The 18,617-nt window shown below is 33.7% G+C and overlaps 1 protein-coding gene across 7 annotated transcripts in view; it reads left to right on the top strand.

Moving 5' to 3' along the window:
• Window positions 1–15,009, top strand: part of LOC130636694 (uncharacterized) — a 30,719-nt gene extending 15,710 nt beyond the window's left edge. For 6 of the 7 annotated variants that reach the window (XM_057446503.1, XM_057446505.1, XM_057446507.1 and 3 more), the window contains 4 exons: window positions 2,134–2,157; window positions 13,812–13,895; window positions 14,232–14,324; window positions 14,870–15,009. In XM_057446503.1, the coding sequence (XP_057302486.1) occupies window positions 2,134–2,157; window positions 13,812–13,895; window positions 14,232–14,262 (139 nt within the window). In that variant the 3' untranslated portion in view covers window positions 14,263–14,324; window positions 14,870–15,009. Of the gene's footprint in view, window positions 1–2,133; window positions 2,158–13,811; window positions 13,934–14,231; window positions 14,325–14,869 lie in introns of all 7 variants that reach the window. The other variant, XM_057446504.1, reaches the window with a different exon arrangement.
• The last annotated feature ends 3,608 nt before the right edge of the window (window positions 15,010–18,617 follow it).

Genomic DNA, 18,617 nt, shown 5'->3' with positions numbered 1-18,617 from the left:
TGTTTGGCAATTTTTCGCAACAGCATGCAGCTCTTGCTCCAGCTCTTTATCATGTGCCCGGGGGTCGCCAGCAGATTTTACCAACTTGATGAGTTTGTGAACTGGTGCATGCGCAAACTGACGGTGTATCTTCAGTGCTTGGTTATGCTTTGATGCTGCTTCCTGAACAGATAAGACAATGTTTGGTTTGCATTTTGTATCAACCATGGACAAGAGTTGTGTTTGTCTGGTGAGTGGAACTGTATAGTGACCACTCTTCGTCACATTGAGGTTCACAACAGTGTTAAATACTGAGGCAGTATCATCTTTGAAGTCAATGGACATGTTTGCTTTTTTCATAGCTTCTCGAGAAAGGAGTAGTGGAATGTCTTTTTCAACAATGTCAGTGGAAATACCTATTTCACGGAGACCAAGAAAGGCAGGTATGGTGGCTGTCTGGGTAGATGTAACCTCATTTCCATCTCCAAAGCGATAGACGTTGGAAACAGGTGATGTTTTAACCTTTTTAATGTCAGTTTCGGAAAGGCTTTCGATGAAAGTGTTATACCAACTACGGCCACAAACTGTTTTCGTAGCACCACTGTCAAGAACAGCAGCATTCCAAGATTCTGCAACCAGTCCAGGAAGATGTTTTGGGTGGTCATAATCACTTTGAAATAATATAATCTTATGATAAGTGTCATGTTCCTCAACTTGATATAGGCTCGGATCATCTTCTTGCTCCTGGAAGTAAACATATCTGTGAGGAAGAGGTTGATTTCGTGGACGCATGGAACGCTGATTATCGTTTTGGTGTTTTTTATCGAGGCAATCTGCAGCCCAATGATAAATTGATTCGCAAATTCTGCAACGACTGATTCGCCCAGTGCGTGATGGTGGATTTTTGGAACTTGGTACAGAAGAGTATCTTTTCATCGGTTGTTGGTTGGTTTGTGTTCGTCTGTGAGGATAGTGTTGATATTCTTGATTACTATGTCTGCCAGCAAAGTATGCTGGATAACATTCGTCATTGTCAATGTTTTCATAAGTGACTTCATTAATTTCATGGACTTGTAATGAATTGTAAGCTTGTGATAAGCTTTCTTTATCTGGAAAATTTTTTTAAGTTGGGCTTTCATATTGGTCAATGTAAGCTCTGTAACGGTACCTTTGGCCAACTTTTCATCTTGCTTTGAGAGATTTGCTGATTTTAAGAGCTTGTAAGCAAGGAGATCTTCGGATATAGTGGTACCATGGCTCTGCAGTTTAAAATACAACTTTTCAAACTGGTGAATGTGTTCATGAATGGAAGTTTCAAATGTCCGCTTGTAAGTGTCAAACTTATCCAGAGCTTCGAACTTTTCTAATGTTGTGTCTTTCAAATAAAGTTTATCTAACTTTTCTAAAACCTTTTCCAATCCATCATCGCTATTAATGATTTCTAATTCAAGTTCAAGTACGGCTTCTTTAGCCGACCCATCTAATGTCAATAATACGGCTAATCCGTGCCTCTTTTTCTCGAGTGTGGTGAATGGGGACCAGATATTCACTTTTCTCGAGTGTGGTGAATGGGGACCAGATATTCACTTTCTTTTCCAATCAGTGTATAATGAACTTGTAGACATATATGGGTGCATATACAAAAATTAAAGGGTTAAATCATTAAAATAAAAATAGTTGTGTTTTTTTTCTATTTAAAAAGTAATAATAAGGATATTTATATGTTTAATTAGAAACTTTTGATAATAACTTGTGGTAACGTATGCCCAACTTATATTAAGAAGTCATACTTGATGTATGATTTTATTTGAATTCGTTTTACACTTTTTTGTTAAATGTTCTAAGTTTCATTAACAAAAACAATACTTGCCCACTTTTTTGTATTATAATATAAACATGTTTTAACTATTTTTGGTAAAAATTTTAAAATTTATAAGATGTATGTACTGCACAGAATACTTTAAGTAAAATGACTTTGAGCATTTCAAGTTGGTGAAAATTTTTACTGTTCGAAAGTAGAATTGATTTCTACAAAAAAATAAATCTTTGTTTTTCCTTTCTCCCAGAAGCCTTAAAGTGTACTTAATGTGCAAGCCTTTCTCCTGCCAAGGTAAATAATATTACTGATATAGTTTTTTCCATTTTCCTTTTTAGGTCTGCTATCACAAAGATAAAAAGGTAACCTTATACAAATTGTAATGGAATAGAAATAAAATTGCAGTCTAACCTGTTTAAGACTATCACTCTGGATAAGAAAAAAGTGACTGTATGGTCAGGGGATCAACAAGTGAAAGATCTTAAACCCAGGTTTGCAAACAAAAAATAAGAGCGAAAGGGATTTAAAATGCATTAAAAAATTGATGTAAAAAATGTAAGTATAACACCCCCCACTATCGAAAAAAAGAAATGGCCGTTAATCACAAAATTTTCTTGTTTTGTTCTTAGAAATGTAGAAATGTGTTAGGGTTTATTAATGTAAATACATAATATTTGAGATTTTAGCAATATGTTTTTCTTTACTTAAAAGCATTGCCAGGTCTATGTAAAAACAAAATTACAGACAGTCAAAACCTTTTTAAGTAACATAACACAACTTTTAAAAAATGGAACATGTGTACACATTCAAATAACATCTACATATTCTTAAGACCACTAAAACTTAGAGAAGGCGGAAAACTTTTAGGCCTTGTTCTTTTGTTCTTTGATTTAAGAAATAGAATTAGTCAACTTAGAATTTAAAGTATTTTTATATTCATTTAATCCATCTTTTTTTATATATTTTTATAATGTAAAAAAAACATGAAAATCTTAAAGTTAGTGATGATCGATTTTTTCTTTAGTTATCAACCACAATAAAATTTGGTGTTTTCGTTCTTCTTTAGTGGTACGAGCATTTCTCGCATATCCTGATGGAAATATTTTTCACGAGAAAACATACCTTCTTTCGAATTCGCGAAATTTGTCCCAAATATTGGCAAACTCGAAAATTTTTCCTTAAAATATTGCGATTTTTTGATCGAAAGTTTCTGCCCCTAAAATTAGCGGATTAAGCGTTTAGTACTAGGCAAACTGTGTAGAAATTGACCTGGTCTCTACAATTTTCATAAAAAACCCAAGTAATCTAATAAACACAACATTACATTTCTCCAAGTGCATGTGCAAGTTTAACAAATAAAAAAAAACATACAAATTGTACCTTGACTATTCAGGGTTCTTAATTAAAAAATTCATCTTGACACTTCGCTTATTTGGCAGGGCGGTTATTTTCAGAAGGGGCGCTTTAATTATTTTCTAATTAAAAAAGCAAATTTTTTAAACTTTATTTTCACAATACAAACAAAAGGAAGAAAGAAATACAAGAGTATGTATCTTTAATGAATTTTTAACATTTTCTTCTTCATCTTCGTTAGTAAAAGTCATAGCATGGCATCATTGTTTTTCCTGCCGTGAGGGCCCCTTTTCTCGGAAGGGGGAGGGGGGGGGGGGGGGCGCTTTTTAGAGCAGGCGTTATTTACAAATTTTCCCCTAACTCTGGGGCGCCTATACGAAAGGTCCGCTTATTGGGCACGGGGCGCCTAATCGGTCATTTATGGTACTTCTATTTGTGTACTGCATGTCTTTTGCTGCAAAAAGCAGTTTAATATTGCTATATTACCAGCACAAACTTGTGTATTATTAATATTAGTGCAACTAACGTCAACCAGAAAACAGAGATACTGTTTCAACAAACGAGACCGTTAAACAAAGACTTGATTAAAGAATAAAAGATTACTTTATTGTTAAGGTTCTAGAAAAGACAAAAGTTAAACGCTAAAACCTTGCAGATTTTTAATAAAGTTGAATGTTTTTCACATTTTGGCTAAGGATTACCGGTAATACTATTACCATGCTCAAGAAAAAAATAAATCACAAAACATACACCGCCATACTGGGTGATAGTACAGCTAATTAATGAGATCAGGTTTGATTCCATTAAGTACTGCCAGACATTAAATAACAAATAATGGTAATCAAACATACTTTCAAGTATGTTCGAGTATATAGAGGCTACAATACAAGTATATGTTAATTTTTGCATAAATGGTTAAAAAATATATTCAAGTATATTTTTTTCAAATACTTTCAAATATATTTAAGGATTTCGAATATTTTAAGGATCTACAATCATGTTCATAATAATTTTGGAAAAGACACTCAGTATAACAAAATCGCGTTTTGTATTTCACTCTTATTATAAAAAACTGTTATATTCCAAAATTTCTACTTGCCGCGGTTTTTCTGCGGTTTAGACATAATCTATTACAACTATACTTACAAATGACGTCATAAGAGACGGAGCCATTTTAAAATCACTATATGACACCTTTTTATGATCAGAGTAAGACCCTAGACGCGCTTTTATAGCACTTTCCACGCTCAGTCAATGGGGCCCATAGTGCGCAACACACGATTTATGAAAGCTCGGGAAAAGCGCGTTTTGGCAATTTTACAGTACATAAAACGCGGGAAACAACATTTCTCTGCGTCTTGCAACTTTGTTAAGATACTAAACCTAAACACATCAACACCTAAGGCTGAAATAATAAATTTCATTATTTTTTACACGAACTTTATGGGGTCGTGCTACGAGTCAACTGAGACCGTTCAATGGAGTGGTCCATGTCACAGAGTAAACATTAATCGAAGCACATCGCTCCACAAATGAAAGGTCACACTTAATAGATAACGTATTTTTCACTCACGAAGGTTAAAACCTTATTAACACACGTAAAAGCTGCAATGCGAGAATGGTCGCTAGCTTTGGAGACAACAGTAACATTTTTGTTTAACAATTTTCCATTTTCTCCCCACCACACTGTTAAAATGGAGAATGTGCTATGTCCGAAATAAGCACTCTGGATTTCCCCTTGCTGCATGTTGTCATAAGTCGACATGCATTAACATCTCTCCGTGTCAATGTCTTCCTTTAGCGAACTGTAAGAAACATGTTGCTGCGTATTACATAAATGTGTCTCTTAAGGACGCGAACTGTTTTGTTGAATACAGCTGACACTCTAATTCGATATTCAAGAAGAATGAGATATTCATCGAATTAGATAGCTTATCGAAAAGTGGGAAGTCTCTCTAATTCGATATTAGGGGGGTAAATGTCGAATTAAAGAGCGGAATGCAAATAACAAACGAGACTGTGTTTTCAACGTAGGCAGTGCGAATATTTCTTGGGAACATAATTTTTTAGGAAAAAATCTTCGATACCCTACCGGGGTAAAAAAAGACGGTAAAAATTTTAGTCGACAAATATTTTAGTCGGGGAAAAATTTAGTCACCTAAGGAAATTTTAGTCACTTTTCCCAAACTAATTTTTCAAATTAGTCACTTTAGTTCAAATTAGTAAATATTTTTAACATAATTAATTTTAATGACTTAAATAATGACTACTGAGAAATACCTTGATAGTTTCAAAAAAGGGCCGGCGTAAAAAGGACCGATAAGGTTTTGGCACAAAATAGGTTAATTTTGTATACCTTTGAGTAAATTCTCACTAACAAGGTGAAATTCTAGTGCCTCACAGGAGAAGACACCGATAAAATGAGTTTTATACATGTCAGTATTCAATAAAAAAGATCGGGAAAAAGTTTTTTTTAAGAAAAAACCTTGGAAAAGTTTTGGTCTGACCAAGAAAAAGTCGGGGAAAAGTTTGGCCGGGGATTAAAAATTCAGGGAAATTTTTAGTCGGGTGCAGAAAAGTTGTGGGGAAATTTGGTGTGGGAAAAGTTTAGCCCCCCCCCCCCCCCCCTAAAAAAAAAAAAAAAGAATTGATCACTTTTCTCCGACCTTTTTCCCCGATAAGTTATTTGCCTGCTTTTTTATAAAGTTTTCTAAATCAATTGCCCTACAGTAACGGGGAAGATGCGGAAAATGAATCAGTAGCTGCAGTGTGTATGCCATATATACCAGGGACAATTAACTTACTTCGTCGGGGACTAAAAGATCATAAAATAAAACCAGTGTTTCAATCTAAAAACACGCTACGTAGTATACTGTCGCATCCAAAAGACAACATAAGTCTACAGAGTCAATGTAATATTGTCCACGAAATTCCGTGTAAGGATTGTGATGCTGTTTATATCGGTGAAACAAAACGAATGTTTAAACAACGTGTGCAAGAGCACAAAAGAGCCGAAAGAACAAACTTTCTTTTCCTATTTTCTTTATCTATACACCGTTGGTCTCTTCCCCCGGTATTACATCAGGCCTTTCAATGAATTTTAAAAGCCATTTAATTTCGTATGCGACTTTTTTCGTAATAAGATTAATACGAAAATCGCAAATCAAATTTCTTTGTAAGGCTTCGAACGATATCGACTTTTAAGCATGCCTTTTTCCTTCATAGCCTTTTTCGAGAACGAGCTGAGTTAAACGATCAATTTTATAATATCAATTTTACGATATTCACTATTCTTTACTCGTTAAATTATGAACTGATTTTATTTATTTTCATAGTTAGTTACCCTCTTGTATTTCCGTCACCTGTCTCCATCGTTTTGTCTGTATCGACGGCATTTCTTAGCATTTGTGAGGGTGCCATGATCAAGAACTATACGTAAAGTGATAAAAATCTAATTTCATCGCAGACGAAATTTCGAACCAATGCGTTCGAATTAATAAATTTAAAAATCGGTAATGCTGCAATGTCAGCGTTGTGTACTTTACAATACACCTCACTTTCTCCGACCAAACTGAAATTTGCTCTCAATATTTGTGTCGGATAGACAAGTCAAAAATATAATTTCTTTAAAAGTAGTCCTATATGGTGGCCGAGCGTTATCACGATAAATTTTACAGAAAAATAATTTACTTGTCATACTTATTTCATTCAAATCGATTCTACTTAATTTGAAATGAAATGAAATGAGATAAAACATACAGATATAAAATTAAAATAAAAACAACAAAATGTAATTGAAATCAATTTTTCTTCACTATTGTCAATTACCGAAGACAACCCTAAAATTTGAAATTCTATTGTATTTTTTCCCGCTGGTGAGAAAAAGTTGTTGTTTCAATATATGGAGAATTGTAAAATGTTGTTTTGATGTATTACCTTTTCCATCCCGCATGTTACAAATAATAATGGCCGATAGAACACAAGAAGAGCTGTGGGGTAGCCTTGCTAAAGGCATGAAGAATAAAAGAGTTCACGGCAAAGGTACGGCAAAAGAATCATCTGGACTTGGAGAGAATATTTTGTCTGAGAAGGAAATGATTGTACAACGGTTGGCAAGCGAGGCTTCTGGTAAAGCGATGAAATATGAGCGTATTGGGCCTCAAGAATTTGTGACATACCCCTTTGATGAAATAACGCTCGATAACATTAAAACTGCATGCTATCATCATTTCAAAGATTGTCTGACACACTCAGATATGGTGTGGGATGTACTTGCCTCACAAAATGGCCTGTCTTGTAACAAGCTTAGCCATTTATCAAACTTCAAAAAAATTCATGTTCGATAGTGAGTAATGTTCTATCTATATTATAATACCCGTATACGTCTGCCTGTCACGCAAAATGGTAGCTTAGCTGCGCAAGTAGCGAGACGCACGCAATGTGGTATAAAAAGGACGGGCGAACCCGTGGAATTTTCTACGGGCTAACGACTAGTCAAGTAAATTATCAAAAGCAGTATACTTCTGCTAATTTTGACTGATCATCATTTAGAAATACAACGAGGAACAACACCTGCAAATTTATAAAAGTTATAACAAAATATCATGTACGTAAATTTACAAAGAAGAATATCTAAGTAACAAAACACTAGCAAGTTTAAGGTAGCTGACAACTGCAAGTGATTTGTTGTTGTCCATCTGACAACTTGAAAACAAAAACAAATTCTGTAGTTATTTGAGCGATCACCTTCAACTAACATGTCTCAATAATATTTTCAGAAACTTTTGATATAGGGATAAATTCACAGGTTTTACATTTTCTGTTGGTCCGGATAAAATACTAACAGAATAAATACAGTTGACTAGCAAGCTGACTAATCAGGTTTTTTAAAACACACAAGATATATGCATCAATAAGAAGATTTTCTGTTTTTCGGGGAAAAAAATATCAAATGTCAAAGCTTTTAAAGAGCGATTATGTAGTCTTTCTATGGAGCATCTTCTGGACGTATAAACACGAAATTTGTTAAAACTATATTTAGAACAATATTTTGATTTTGTGAGGACGATAATATATATCTCCTTTTTCACGAACTATATTCTGTAGACCTTGTAACGACAATATTGCCCCAAACCTTGAAAGAATGAAGGTATAACTTGAAACTTTTAAATATTCCAGAATTAGGAAAGTGTCAGATTAATGAAATAGCAATATTCAACTTACAGTTCTGCAAAGAAAAATAGTGTGACCGACAAGACTTAATATATTGCTAAAAAAAATTTGAGAGATCTCCTTTCTTATTTTTGTTTAAATAAGTGTAAAAATTTATTTATAAATTCGTTTTCTTTTACTTTTTGTTTCATTTAAAAATAAAATTAAAGAAGAGTCAGTAAAAAAGCATGGAATCTTATGTTCGCAATCTGAGTCGCATCAAGGTATACGATTGTTTTGTGCTACATCTTTTACATAAACGTATCCTTAGAGGAAGAAAGATGTCCGAAACACCAGAGCAACACCGACCTCCTAGGTTCTAAAAAAACTGATTTGCAGACACAAGAATTTTATCTTCCATTCTTTTTGTTGTTTTTCTTTATCTAAAATCTAATAGCCAAGGGAAGGCGCTTTTTCTACCAGCCCTTTATTTAAAATTTTCCGTTTTTAGTATTTTAATAGTATTCCGACTTTAAATTAGCACATTTTTTGTACTTTTATTCTTGTGTTTGTTGTTGCGTCTGCGTGTACTTGCTTTTTTTGGTTCACACTACAAAAATTATGCTGGAATCGTAGACGCAAATGCAAGGGAATCAAAACATTTTAATATTTTGCGCCGAGCTTATGCTTGCGTCGAAGGTGCTCACACAGTTTTGCGTTTGTGTCACAAGTGTGACCAATGCTTTAGTTGCCACTTAACCCTATTATACCTGAGCTTTTTTGGCCCTTCTAACCCTGGAAGGAGGGGGATGCACGAGGTACCCGCTGGATATAAATCCTGAACCATTTATGCTTACGTTTTAAAAGTTGGCACTTAAAGAATGTCTTAGTACAAACTCATTCCAGGTAAAAAAAATAATTTGACGACGTCAGTGAGATTTAAAATGATGTCACATATATGACTAATTTTCTGGTCCTAATAATACAAAACATTGTGGTCTGCATTATATATATTGTGGTATGTATCCGTGGTAACACAAAAACATTCATTAGCATATATAAAACTATTTTAGAAAATTCGAGGTAAATTATTTTTTTTTTTTTTTACTTATATAGGTAAAATCACCAAATTTCAACATTTAGCGTCATTCACCAAAAGAGATATGCCCGATTGAAATTGCCACGGGCACTTTGTCAACCCCTTCTCCCCCCAGGTAGTATAGGGTAAAATTACTCATATCGAAGTTTTGGTTGCCTAACTGAACACCAGCTTACTATTCCCAAACAAATTTTAACCAGTTGTTAATGTTGTGAACTAAACGCCCCCGGCCAACCCTAGCAACCTGTTTGCTTATAAAAATAATGTAGCGATCCTTCCCACAAATTCTCGAACTTTACTAAAATAGTTAGAAATTTAAAGTTAGTGATTGCTTTTAACAATGCTAACCTAATAGAGAACAAAAGAAAATGATTTTGAAAGAGTTGTGTGTGTCAGAAGGGAAGATTTTTTGTGGATTGCACAATTGAAGTTAATAAAGCTAAAGTTAGTTACGATTTTGAAGATATCGCATGTTTAATCATCTCTCTTTCTGTCATCAGCAGGATCTATTTGCAACTAAATTAGAGGGAGATAATATTTAGCCTGTTCTTCTTTACTGTAGCGCTGCGTCTTTTGTTGAATGAACGTATGATGCTACAATGTATTTTAGTACTCTCAACGTATGACTATGACACAACAGGAAGTGATTGCGAATTTAAAGTGGTGCCTTTGAATAAAAAGAGTACAATCTTTTTGTTTAGAAAATAAACAAACGGTAATAGGCAGACGAAAAAAGGGAATTTCAAAAAACAATGCATTGTTAATTATGTTACTTTATCATGCTTTGTTACAAGGCACTATTTAATAATTTTCGAAAATTTTACATATTGAAAAAGTGTCGCCTTAGCTTACTTTAGACTTTATTTGATTTGCAAAGGTTGTATTGATGTCCAAACTTATACAAATGCGTCTAGTGAGACGTCTCATAAATATGTAAGCTGTTTTGACCTTGTCTCCGCAGTTAATAAAATTTCTTCACATTTTGTTAGAAGTAGAAGGCGGGCTAAAGTTTTTGCACGAAAGAAAATTAATTTAATTAATTCTGTTCACTTTTTTCTTTCTTACAATTTACCAAATTAAAAAAACTTATCTTCACAACACAATGAAAAATTAATTTTTGTCGAAACCATAAATATGTTTCGGCTTCAAGTAAAGTTATTAGAATTTCACATCACCAAGAGTTCACGTGTTAACAGGAGGAACCATCATAATCCTGTCAAATGGGATGATCTCCTTAAACCAAAGCAGAATCCACAGAGGTAACATTGTATTTTAAAATACTCTTTTATAAATTCTCTTTTACCTTATTTATTCTGACTTCACGTCTCAATAATAACATACGATTTACAGTAGGGTGACTTGAGAAAAGCTAATCGCTTACTAAGGATGACGACGAAAATTTTTTCAGCATTTTTCAATCCTTTTTTATTTAAAAAAAACACTCTAGGTGTTGCAGCAGACAGTCAGGGGGTTGTGATAGCAGTAGGACTCGTTTGTGTAAATGACATACGCGCAAGAACATATTTTGGTGGGATATTATCACGTGGTGAAAATCTATTAGGTTTTTAAACAATTAAGGCGGATCGACAATTTTATCCAGCGAGGGTAGAAATCAACAATTGTATGTTATTGAAGTAAATTTTATAGTACTTTATCAACAAGCTCTTTTCCACGATGCTTAAGTCAAAATTCAAGAAAATTGTTTCTCTTTACCGTCTTCTCTACCACACAATCCCCGTGCGATTAAACATTGTTAAAATTTAAAAACATCAACAACAACAAAAGAGACACAAAAACATGCTGATGAAACAAAAATTAAATGATTAATCTCTAATTAATCTCTATTATTTGAGGAGAAGATAACGCTAACACGACATGTCAGATGTAAATGGTATTTGCTTGATTAAATTAATGTTTTGACATGTTTGTCGACATAATACTGTTTACAAAAGGATAGCTAACACTTTTGCTACACAAACTGAACGAATTATTCCATCGTTATTTGGTTTAATCAAAAGGGCCGTGGTGTAGAGACCCAGACATGACATATATAAAGCCCCATAACATTTCTATACCTACAGACCGCAGTTAAAAAAACGTTTCTTGCAGTTCATTATGACCTATATATTTTAAAGTTAGCTTTTTAATCAAATTGAAATATTTTTTCATTGTTGGTGAAGGGGAAGTGTCTCTTCTGTCCCAGATAAAGTACCACGCAAACAATGCGATTTGATCCAAACATGTTGTGTAAGAACTGAATTCTATCTACATCAGAAAAGGATCTGTTATTAAAACTTAACAAGATTTCGTTGTTGTTGTTGTTGTTGTTGTTGTTGGCTTCTGCAGTATGGATTGCGCCTGTGTTAATGCTGAAGGTGAATTGAGAACGTGTTCATTGTTCATCGTTTAATATCAAGGACAGTTTTAAGACAAAGAAGGACATTTTTTGTTTGTTTTTAATAAATTCTATACTAGTTGAGTGAGTGAGAGGGTGGGGGATGGGAGGGATCATGGTGTGTTAGTGTCATTTAAAGGTTCCACATAAAATGCAAAGTTTATAAAATCATCGAAATAAAAATCATCACTATTTTTGTCGACGTTTTCATTATTAGCTACAAAAAGTAGCATTTTTAGATTTTTAGTATTTTTTCATCATTCCTATTTATAATTGCCTAAGTTGCTAAAAAAAAAGTTGTCCAAAACTGTGCACTTCCGCCCCTATCATAAAAACATAATAGGGTCGAGCGAATTTTTTTTGCGTCACATCCAAAGAAAGTATTTTTTCCAAATGTAATAAATTGATGCAAATCACATAACTACAGTGGACGTCCGTTAATTCGAACGCGCAGGGACTAAATTATTTGTTCGAATTAACGAATGTTCGGATTATCGGAAGTTCAGAAAAACAAGAATTTTTATAAACGTTTAAAGATTTTATGCTAATATAACTTTATTACAATTTTACTACAACTTTTTATAAAAATCTTTTAACGTTGTTTGCTTGGCGATGGGCAAGGCCTCTAAATTCCACGTAAACTTCATTTTATTAAAAATGCCAATTTAATTGATAATGATAAATTGAAGGAAATTTTGCCACCATTAATGCAATAAATATGAATAAAAATGAAAACTTTTTTTTTCCATAAGATTTTATTTATCGTTACACAAAATTTCAAATTAACAATAATGCAGCCTTGGGACTAAAAAATTGTTCGAATTAGCGAAATGTTCGAATTGGCGGAGTTCGAATTAAGCAGCTCAAAATATAAGACTTTATTAAACCAAACTCAAGGGACTTGGCAATTTTTTCGAAATAACGGAAAGTTCGAATTAAGCGGCATTCGAATTAACGGACGTCTACTGTATATCCAACACTACTGTGAAAATGATGTTGATGTAATACTGTTATCTGTCTGTGTACCCATGTGCCAAACTTGTATTCTCGTTGCAAGAATGATCTACCTGGAGCTAGATCATTCTTGGAACGTAGTAGTAAGCAATTCTTTGCCGTTCCTGTCACAAATGTGTCACATTTAGTGACAATTTTTATTCCTTTTGTTCTGTGTTGCAGAAACAGAGATAACAGTATATCATTATTTTCATATATATTTATTATACTGATTATTTTTAGGTTTAATTGTTACACAAGAACATAATTTTTTTAAATAACAAGTTGATTTTAAAACCGCACTTCTCCTCTTTTTGTCTGTCGGAGCAAAATATCAACTAAGCGATAATATTTGAAGTGGAAAGTTCAATAATCTTCCCCCAGAAACTCTACTCTGTCTGTAAATTGTTTTTTACGCCATAGTTAAATTTTATTAAAAGTTAGAACATCTAAAAATGTACAAATAAAATACGTGGTTTTCCGTAATTAAAAAGTCTTACATCGCCAGGTAAGTATATGAAGTATATAACAAGACACTTACTTGGCGAAGTAAGAATTTTTACTTATGAAAAGTTTCGAATTTTATTTGGGCATTCTTAGATCTCCTTATTTTTTTATTTTTTTAATACTTTGTCTGAATTTCGAATTATTCAGAAGCTGAAAATGAACAAAATGTTAAAAAAAGTGACGTAAACATGTTTGTTGAGGCGTGAATGACGTGCTTTGTTGTTTTTTTTTAAAAAAAATTACACAAGTCCAATAACATAAGAAAGGCACATTAGGCTGTGCATTTTTTTCTGTGAGGTCTGGTAAATAAGAATGCAACAAAGAGTTCCTTCTGGAGGATAGTTAAGTGTTTTTATAGTGTATTTAAAGAAGTTAAATGCCTCTTTGTTCTTTAATATAAATAGATTAGCCAAAATCATAAATCAGCGCCGGCAATATTATTCTTTCTTGAAGACATTTTAAAAACGTCGTTCTAGCACGTAAACAAGAATGTAAATATTTTTTTTTATTCTTTTTAGGTTATCGAGAAAATCGGTGTTGAAAATAATTGCCACGAAATACTGCAGGAGACATCTTAATCAACATGGCGCCATCAAATTGCGGTATACGAGTTATAACTTGATGATGGCTTAATTAACGAGTACAAACTTCTTATCTAAATTTAAATCATAATAAGCAAAAAATAAGGGTTTTATTGTTAAAATACAACGCAATTTGATCGCTTACACTATTAAAAGAAATTTGTGGTTTGAGCAAGCGCCAGTTGAAAAAACGTCTTGCATTCAAAGAAGTGTGTCTTTAAGAGATAGCTTGCTATCTAAATAAACTTTCGCGAATTCAAAACATATCGAAAGACTGGATACATGCTTGTGTAAACAAGGACTTTTTTAGCGTCAACAAATTGTTCTCCTTATATTCTCGTGTTTTACACCAACTAGATCCATCGCGTCACAACATGAAAGCCTTTAGGACCAACAACAACGCGGAAGATAATGATGAACATGAAATGAATCATGTTTTGGTTGAAAAAAGTAAGTCGCTCTTATGTCTTCTTGTAACTAGGAAATTTTATATAAGTGAAGTGATTATAAATTAAGCATGTTCTAGGAAAAAAATTGCTTATATTTATCTTTCTTTCTGGTAAAAACTGAGAAAGCAGGTAAAGTACTTCTTTAAGGCAGAAACTTAACTTTTACATTGCAAATTTGTGCTGTAACAAATGCTCGATACATAGGAACAAAAAAGAACAATTTCTGACTGCACATGTGGAAAAGATAACAACACTTCGGGCTGGAACCAAATTTCCTGGTGCTGATAAAAAAAATTGCAAGGGTTAGTTTTTACAAAAAATGCAAGTCAAAAAACAATTAAATGGATTTCACATCTTTGTAATTATATATTACGACATCGTTTTAATCAAAAGTATGGTCAAATTACCAACAAGAGCATGATTACAGCGGCAAGATATTTTTGAGATAAAGTTTAATTTCAATAATCCTTCGTTCCTCCTTCCTCTTTACGAAAGGTCATTTAATTTTTCCATGTTTATTATAATCATTTATTGTTGATCCTCTAGATGGTGATACTTGTATTCAATATGATGACCACACCCTTATCCCAACAAGTTCAAAAGAAAAGTTGGTACATAAGAAAGACGAGTACATAAAATCATTTACTGTGCATGGTTTGACCAGAATTTGCACTGGTAGTAAAGCTGAATCCAGTTTTTGGTTGGTTATGCTTTTATTTGGACTAGTCATATCTGTCTACGTTGTTTATCGCTTAGTCAGCAAGTATCTACGTTTTGAAATTTACACTGAAATCTCACAAATGGTTACCTCTCACAACTACTTTCCAGCAATCACGTTTTGTGATTATAACTTGTTGATGGCGACGTATTTTACATATTGTGGAGTATCTAGTGGAGACACGCATAGTCATACACATCTCCCATGCCAGGTGACAGCTTCTAATAAAAAAAATATTAAAAATATTCTGAACAACACAAAAGAATGGAGCAACGGAAAGTTTCATGTTACACATTGTTCTTCATGGGGAAGCAGACACTGTGTACATGATACGTTTCTAAAGTCTTTAAGTAAGCATAACCATGCTTGTTTTACATGGAACTATAATGGTGACTTCTACGACGCCTACAGTCATGCGTACATACAGTTTTCAGCAAACAAAACAGCTGATTTCCAACATTCTTATATTGTTGCTCTCGTTCATGACCCAAGAATAGAAGAACTTGACATGACGAACCGAGTAATTTTAGAACCTGCAAAGACCTACGAACTGAGAATCGCTAAAACGGTAATGAAAAGATTGCCATCGCCGTATCCATCAAAGTGTACTGACAAAAAACCAAATGATATCTTTCCCGGGAAATACACACGCCGAACTTGCTTGGAGTCGATTAACTACGTAAATATGTTTAAAAAATGCGGAGATGTTTTAGACCACCATAAAGAGTACATCCCAGCTGACATTGTAAGACAGTACAAAAGGAATGACACTATTAAGAATATTATGAGTTGCGTTTACAAGTTCAGCAAAACGCAGGTGGAAATGACAGACGATTGTCCCTTTCCATGCGAAGAAATGGAGCTTCAAACAACGCCTAGCTTCCACGAAATGAGTGGGAAAAAAGATGGAGAAAATTCTATATACCGAGTAGACATTCAATACCAAAACGTGGATTCCTATAGAGTAGTAGAAGAAAAGATGCTTTTTTCGTGGGACCAAGTTATAGGAGAGGTTGGAGGTCTACTCGGATTGGTTATTGGCGCATCTTTTATTTCTTTTATAGAAATATTAGCCTATTTGTATTTATGTTGTATCCAAAGATGTGAGAAACGTTGTTCTTCACGATAACAGGAAAAATTTATCCTGATTTACGAATTTGTTGAACAAAGGCACTTTGTATGTATTTAAGAGCTTTTTTGTTTATTTTTGTTGAGGAATTCACGTGGAATGATTTGTATCTTACTCTCGTGCTAATAACTGTGAAGTTGTAAGTAATTTTTTTAAAAGTACGAAGAGAAAAAAGATTTCGCGTAAGAACTTAAATACAAAAAAAGCTTGAATAAATAAAGATAGCTAACCAGTTAGGTTTAGGGAGGCAAAATAAAAAATCAAAAAACACTCCAAGGCTAGTAATGTCAGGAACAGTTTTGGATGAGTGAGGAAGAAATTCTTGTTTTTATTATATTGCATCACACTTGTATTATATCTTCAGTTTTAACATTTTTTATGGAGCACATTACATGAATAAATTATGGTTTGGAAAACTATAATTTAGTCATGCAATGTGCCTGACGACTCCGAAAGAGGAAGCTTAAACATTCTTTATTGTCTGTATTTGTAGACTGATCGTAAATAATTTAAACAACAATTCAACTCGAATTTTTGTTTTGACTTAAGTTGTACAAAAAATGTAAACTATTTTCTTGAATTGTATTTTGTATTTTTTAATAAAAATTTAAATTTCTAAATGTGATGTGCTTTACTCTTTTGTCAAAACTTTGTAGGGTCACGTCCAATTCTGTTAAACTTCGATGCGAATAACACCTTATATTGGGCATTGCTTTTACTTCACAAATATTCTCTGTTTCTATATTAATAATACCCACGTTAAAAAAATAAGCGCACGAAATAACATGGATTAAAGGATATGCGACCCCGTGGATGTTTCCAGGGGTTAACCATTTATCTGCTTTATTACCAGCCGTATTTTGTTTATAATGCTTGCCGAAGCGTTACTTTGTGTTTAGGACGCATGAAACAGCGATGCCTGGGATATTTACTACGGCTTATTTTAAAGACGGATCTATGGACCGGTATATATAGGACGAGCGACAAACCCGTGATTTTTTTACGGATTACTTTATGCTGATGCGGGAAGTAAGTACGACGGGCGAAAATCTAAGAACCGGATGACCAGTCGGTAAATTTTTCTTCGGGCTAACGACTACGCACTTTTTCTTTTATAAGAGTATGCTTAAGAGTATTAAGCTGGGATTTTAGTTTAAAAACAAAAGGTCTCTTGTTTAGAACACAAAATAATGACCAACCTGGCAAGAATTTTGATATTTTTTATAAATAAGCGTTCTATTAATACCCGTATTGTTTAAAGGGTAGCCGAATGGCTACTTTGTGCTAAGGAATCACGAAATAGTGATGTACGGGATATGGACGATGGGCGATAATCTAAGGACCGGAGTGTGCAGGATGGGCAAACCCATGGATTTTTCCATTGGTTACAGTCTCTATAATAATACCCGTATTTTGTTCAAGATTTTAGCCAAATACGGATGCAGGAAATAGCTATACCTGAGATGCGTGTCGAAATCTTATCTCCTGTATAGGTTCGTCAAGCTTACCGGTGAATTTTTTACAGGCTAAAGACTAGTCCAGATTACCAACTAATTTGTTCTCTTCGATTGGTTATAAATCTGTTTGTCATCTTTTTTTGTTAGTTGAGTCGTTTAGCAACGTGTATAAGCATGATTATAAAACCAGGGAAAAAGTGAGTCGCTTTTTAAGAGCGTAAACATCAGTAGTATCAATGCAACAAACATTGCTTCAACCTTCCAAATCATGCTCTTTTTTTTCTGCATTATTGCAGATAAAGTATTACTGCAGCAAAACTTCTTCTACTTATTTCTACTCTATTAAACTTAGACAACGCTTATAATAAAAGTTTTGTCTGGGCGAACTAGGTATTTATTCTTCATACGAATTATTGTCACAATTTCAACTTAAGAAGATCCAGTCATGTTTAATAGCGTGATATTGGGTTTCTCTGTCTTGCGCGCAAAGATGTCCAATACATAGTTTTATTACCCGGGTAAAGGGGCGGCATCAATATTTCTGAATATTGCGCAATGTGATTGGTTAGAACTTACGTCATAGCAGGCAATATTCCACGCTATTGCCCGCTACCATAGCAACCGTGTTTAAAGTTTCAATATGGTGGCATTAAATAACACACTTATTTTACACGAACCTAGTTTACAGTTGAATATTTACGAGGATATAACATGCATGGGGAACGTAAACACACACATGGAAGATCACGACGAAGAAGATAAAAACCCTAACTGGTTGAATGAAATTGTAAAATCGGACAATTTTCCTTTTTTTAGGAATAAGAATAACAGCAAAAAAAATCTTGTCTGAGCTAAACGTCTCGCGCTGTGATTAGAGGAGAATTTGACCTTCAAAATGACGGTAGCAACTTATCACCAACAGTTTAAAGATACTATCATAAATCAAACGTTAGCGAGCAAAAATAATTTCTTACCCTGTCCAAATGGGGG

The sequence above is a fragment of the Hydractinia symbiolongicarpus genome, chromosome 3 (genome assembly GCF_029227915.1).
Source record: "Hydractinia symbiolongicarpus strain clone_291-10 chromosome 3, HSymV2.1, whole genome shotgun sequence".
Classification (NCBI taxonomy): Eukaryota; Metazoa; Cnidaria; class Hydrozoa; order Anthoathecata; family Hydractiniidae; genus Hydractinia; species Hydractinia symbiolongicarpus.
Note: the sequence above shows the minus strand (reverse complement) of the source record. Positions and strands in the feature narration are given on the sequence as shown.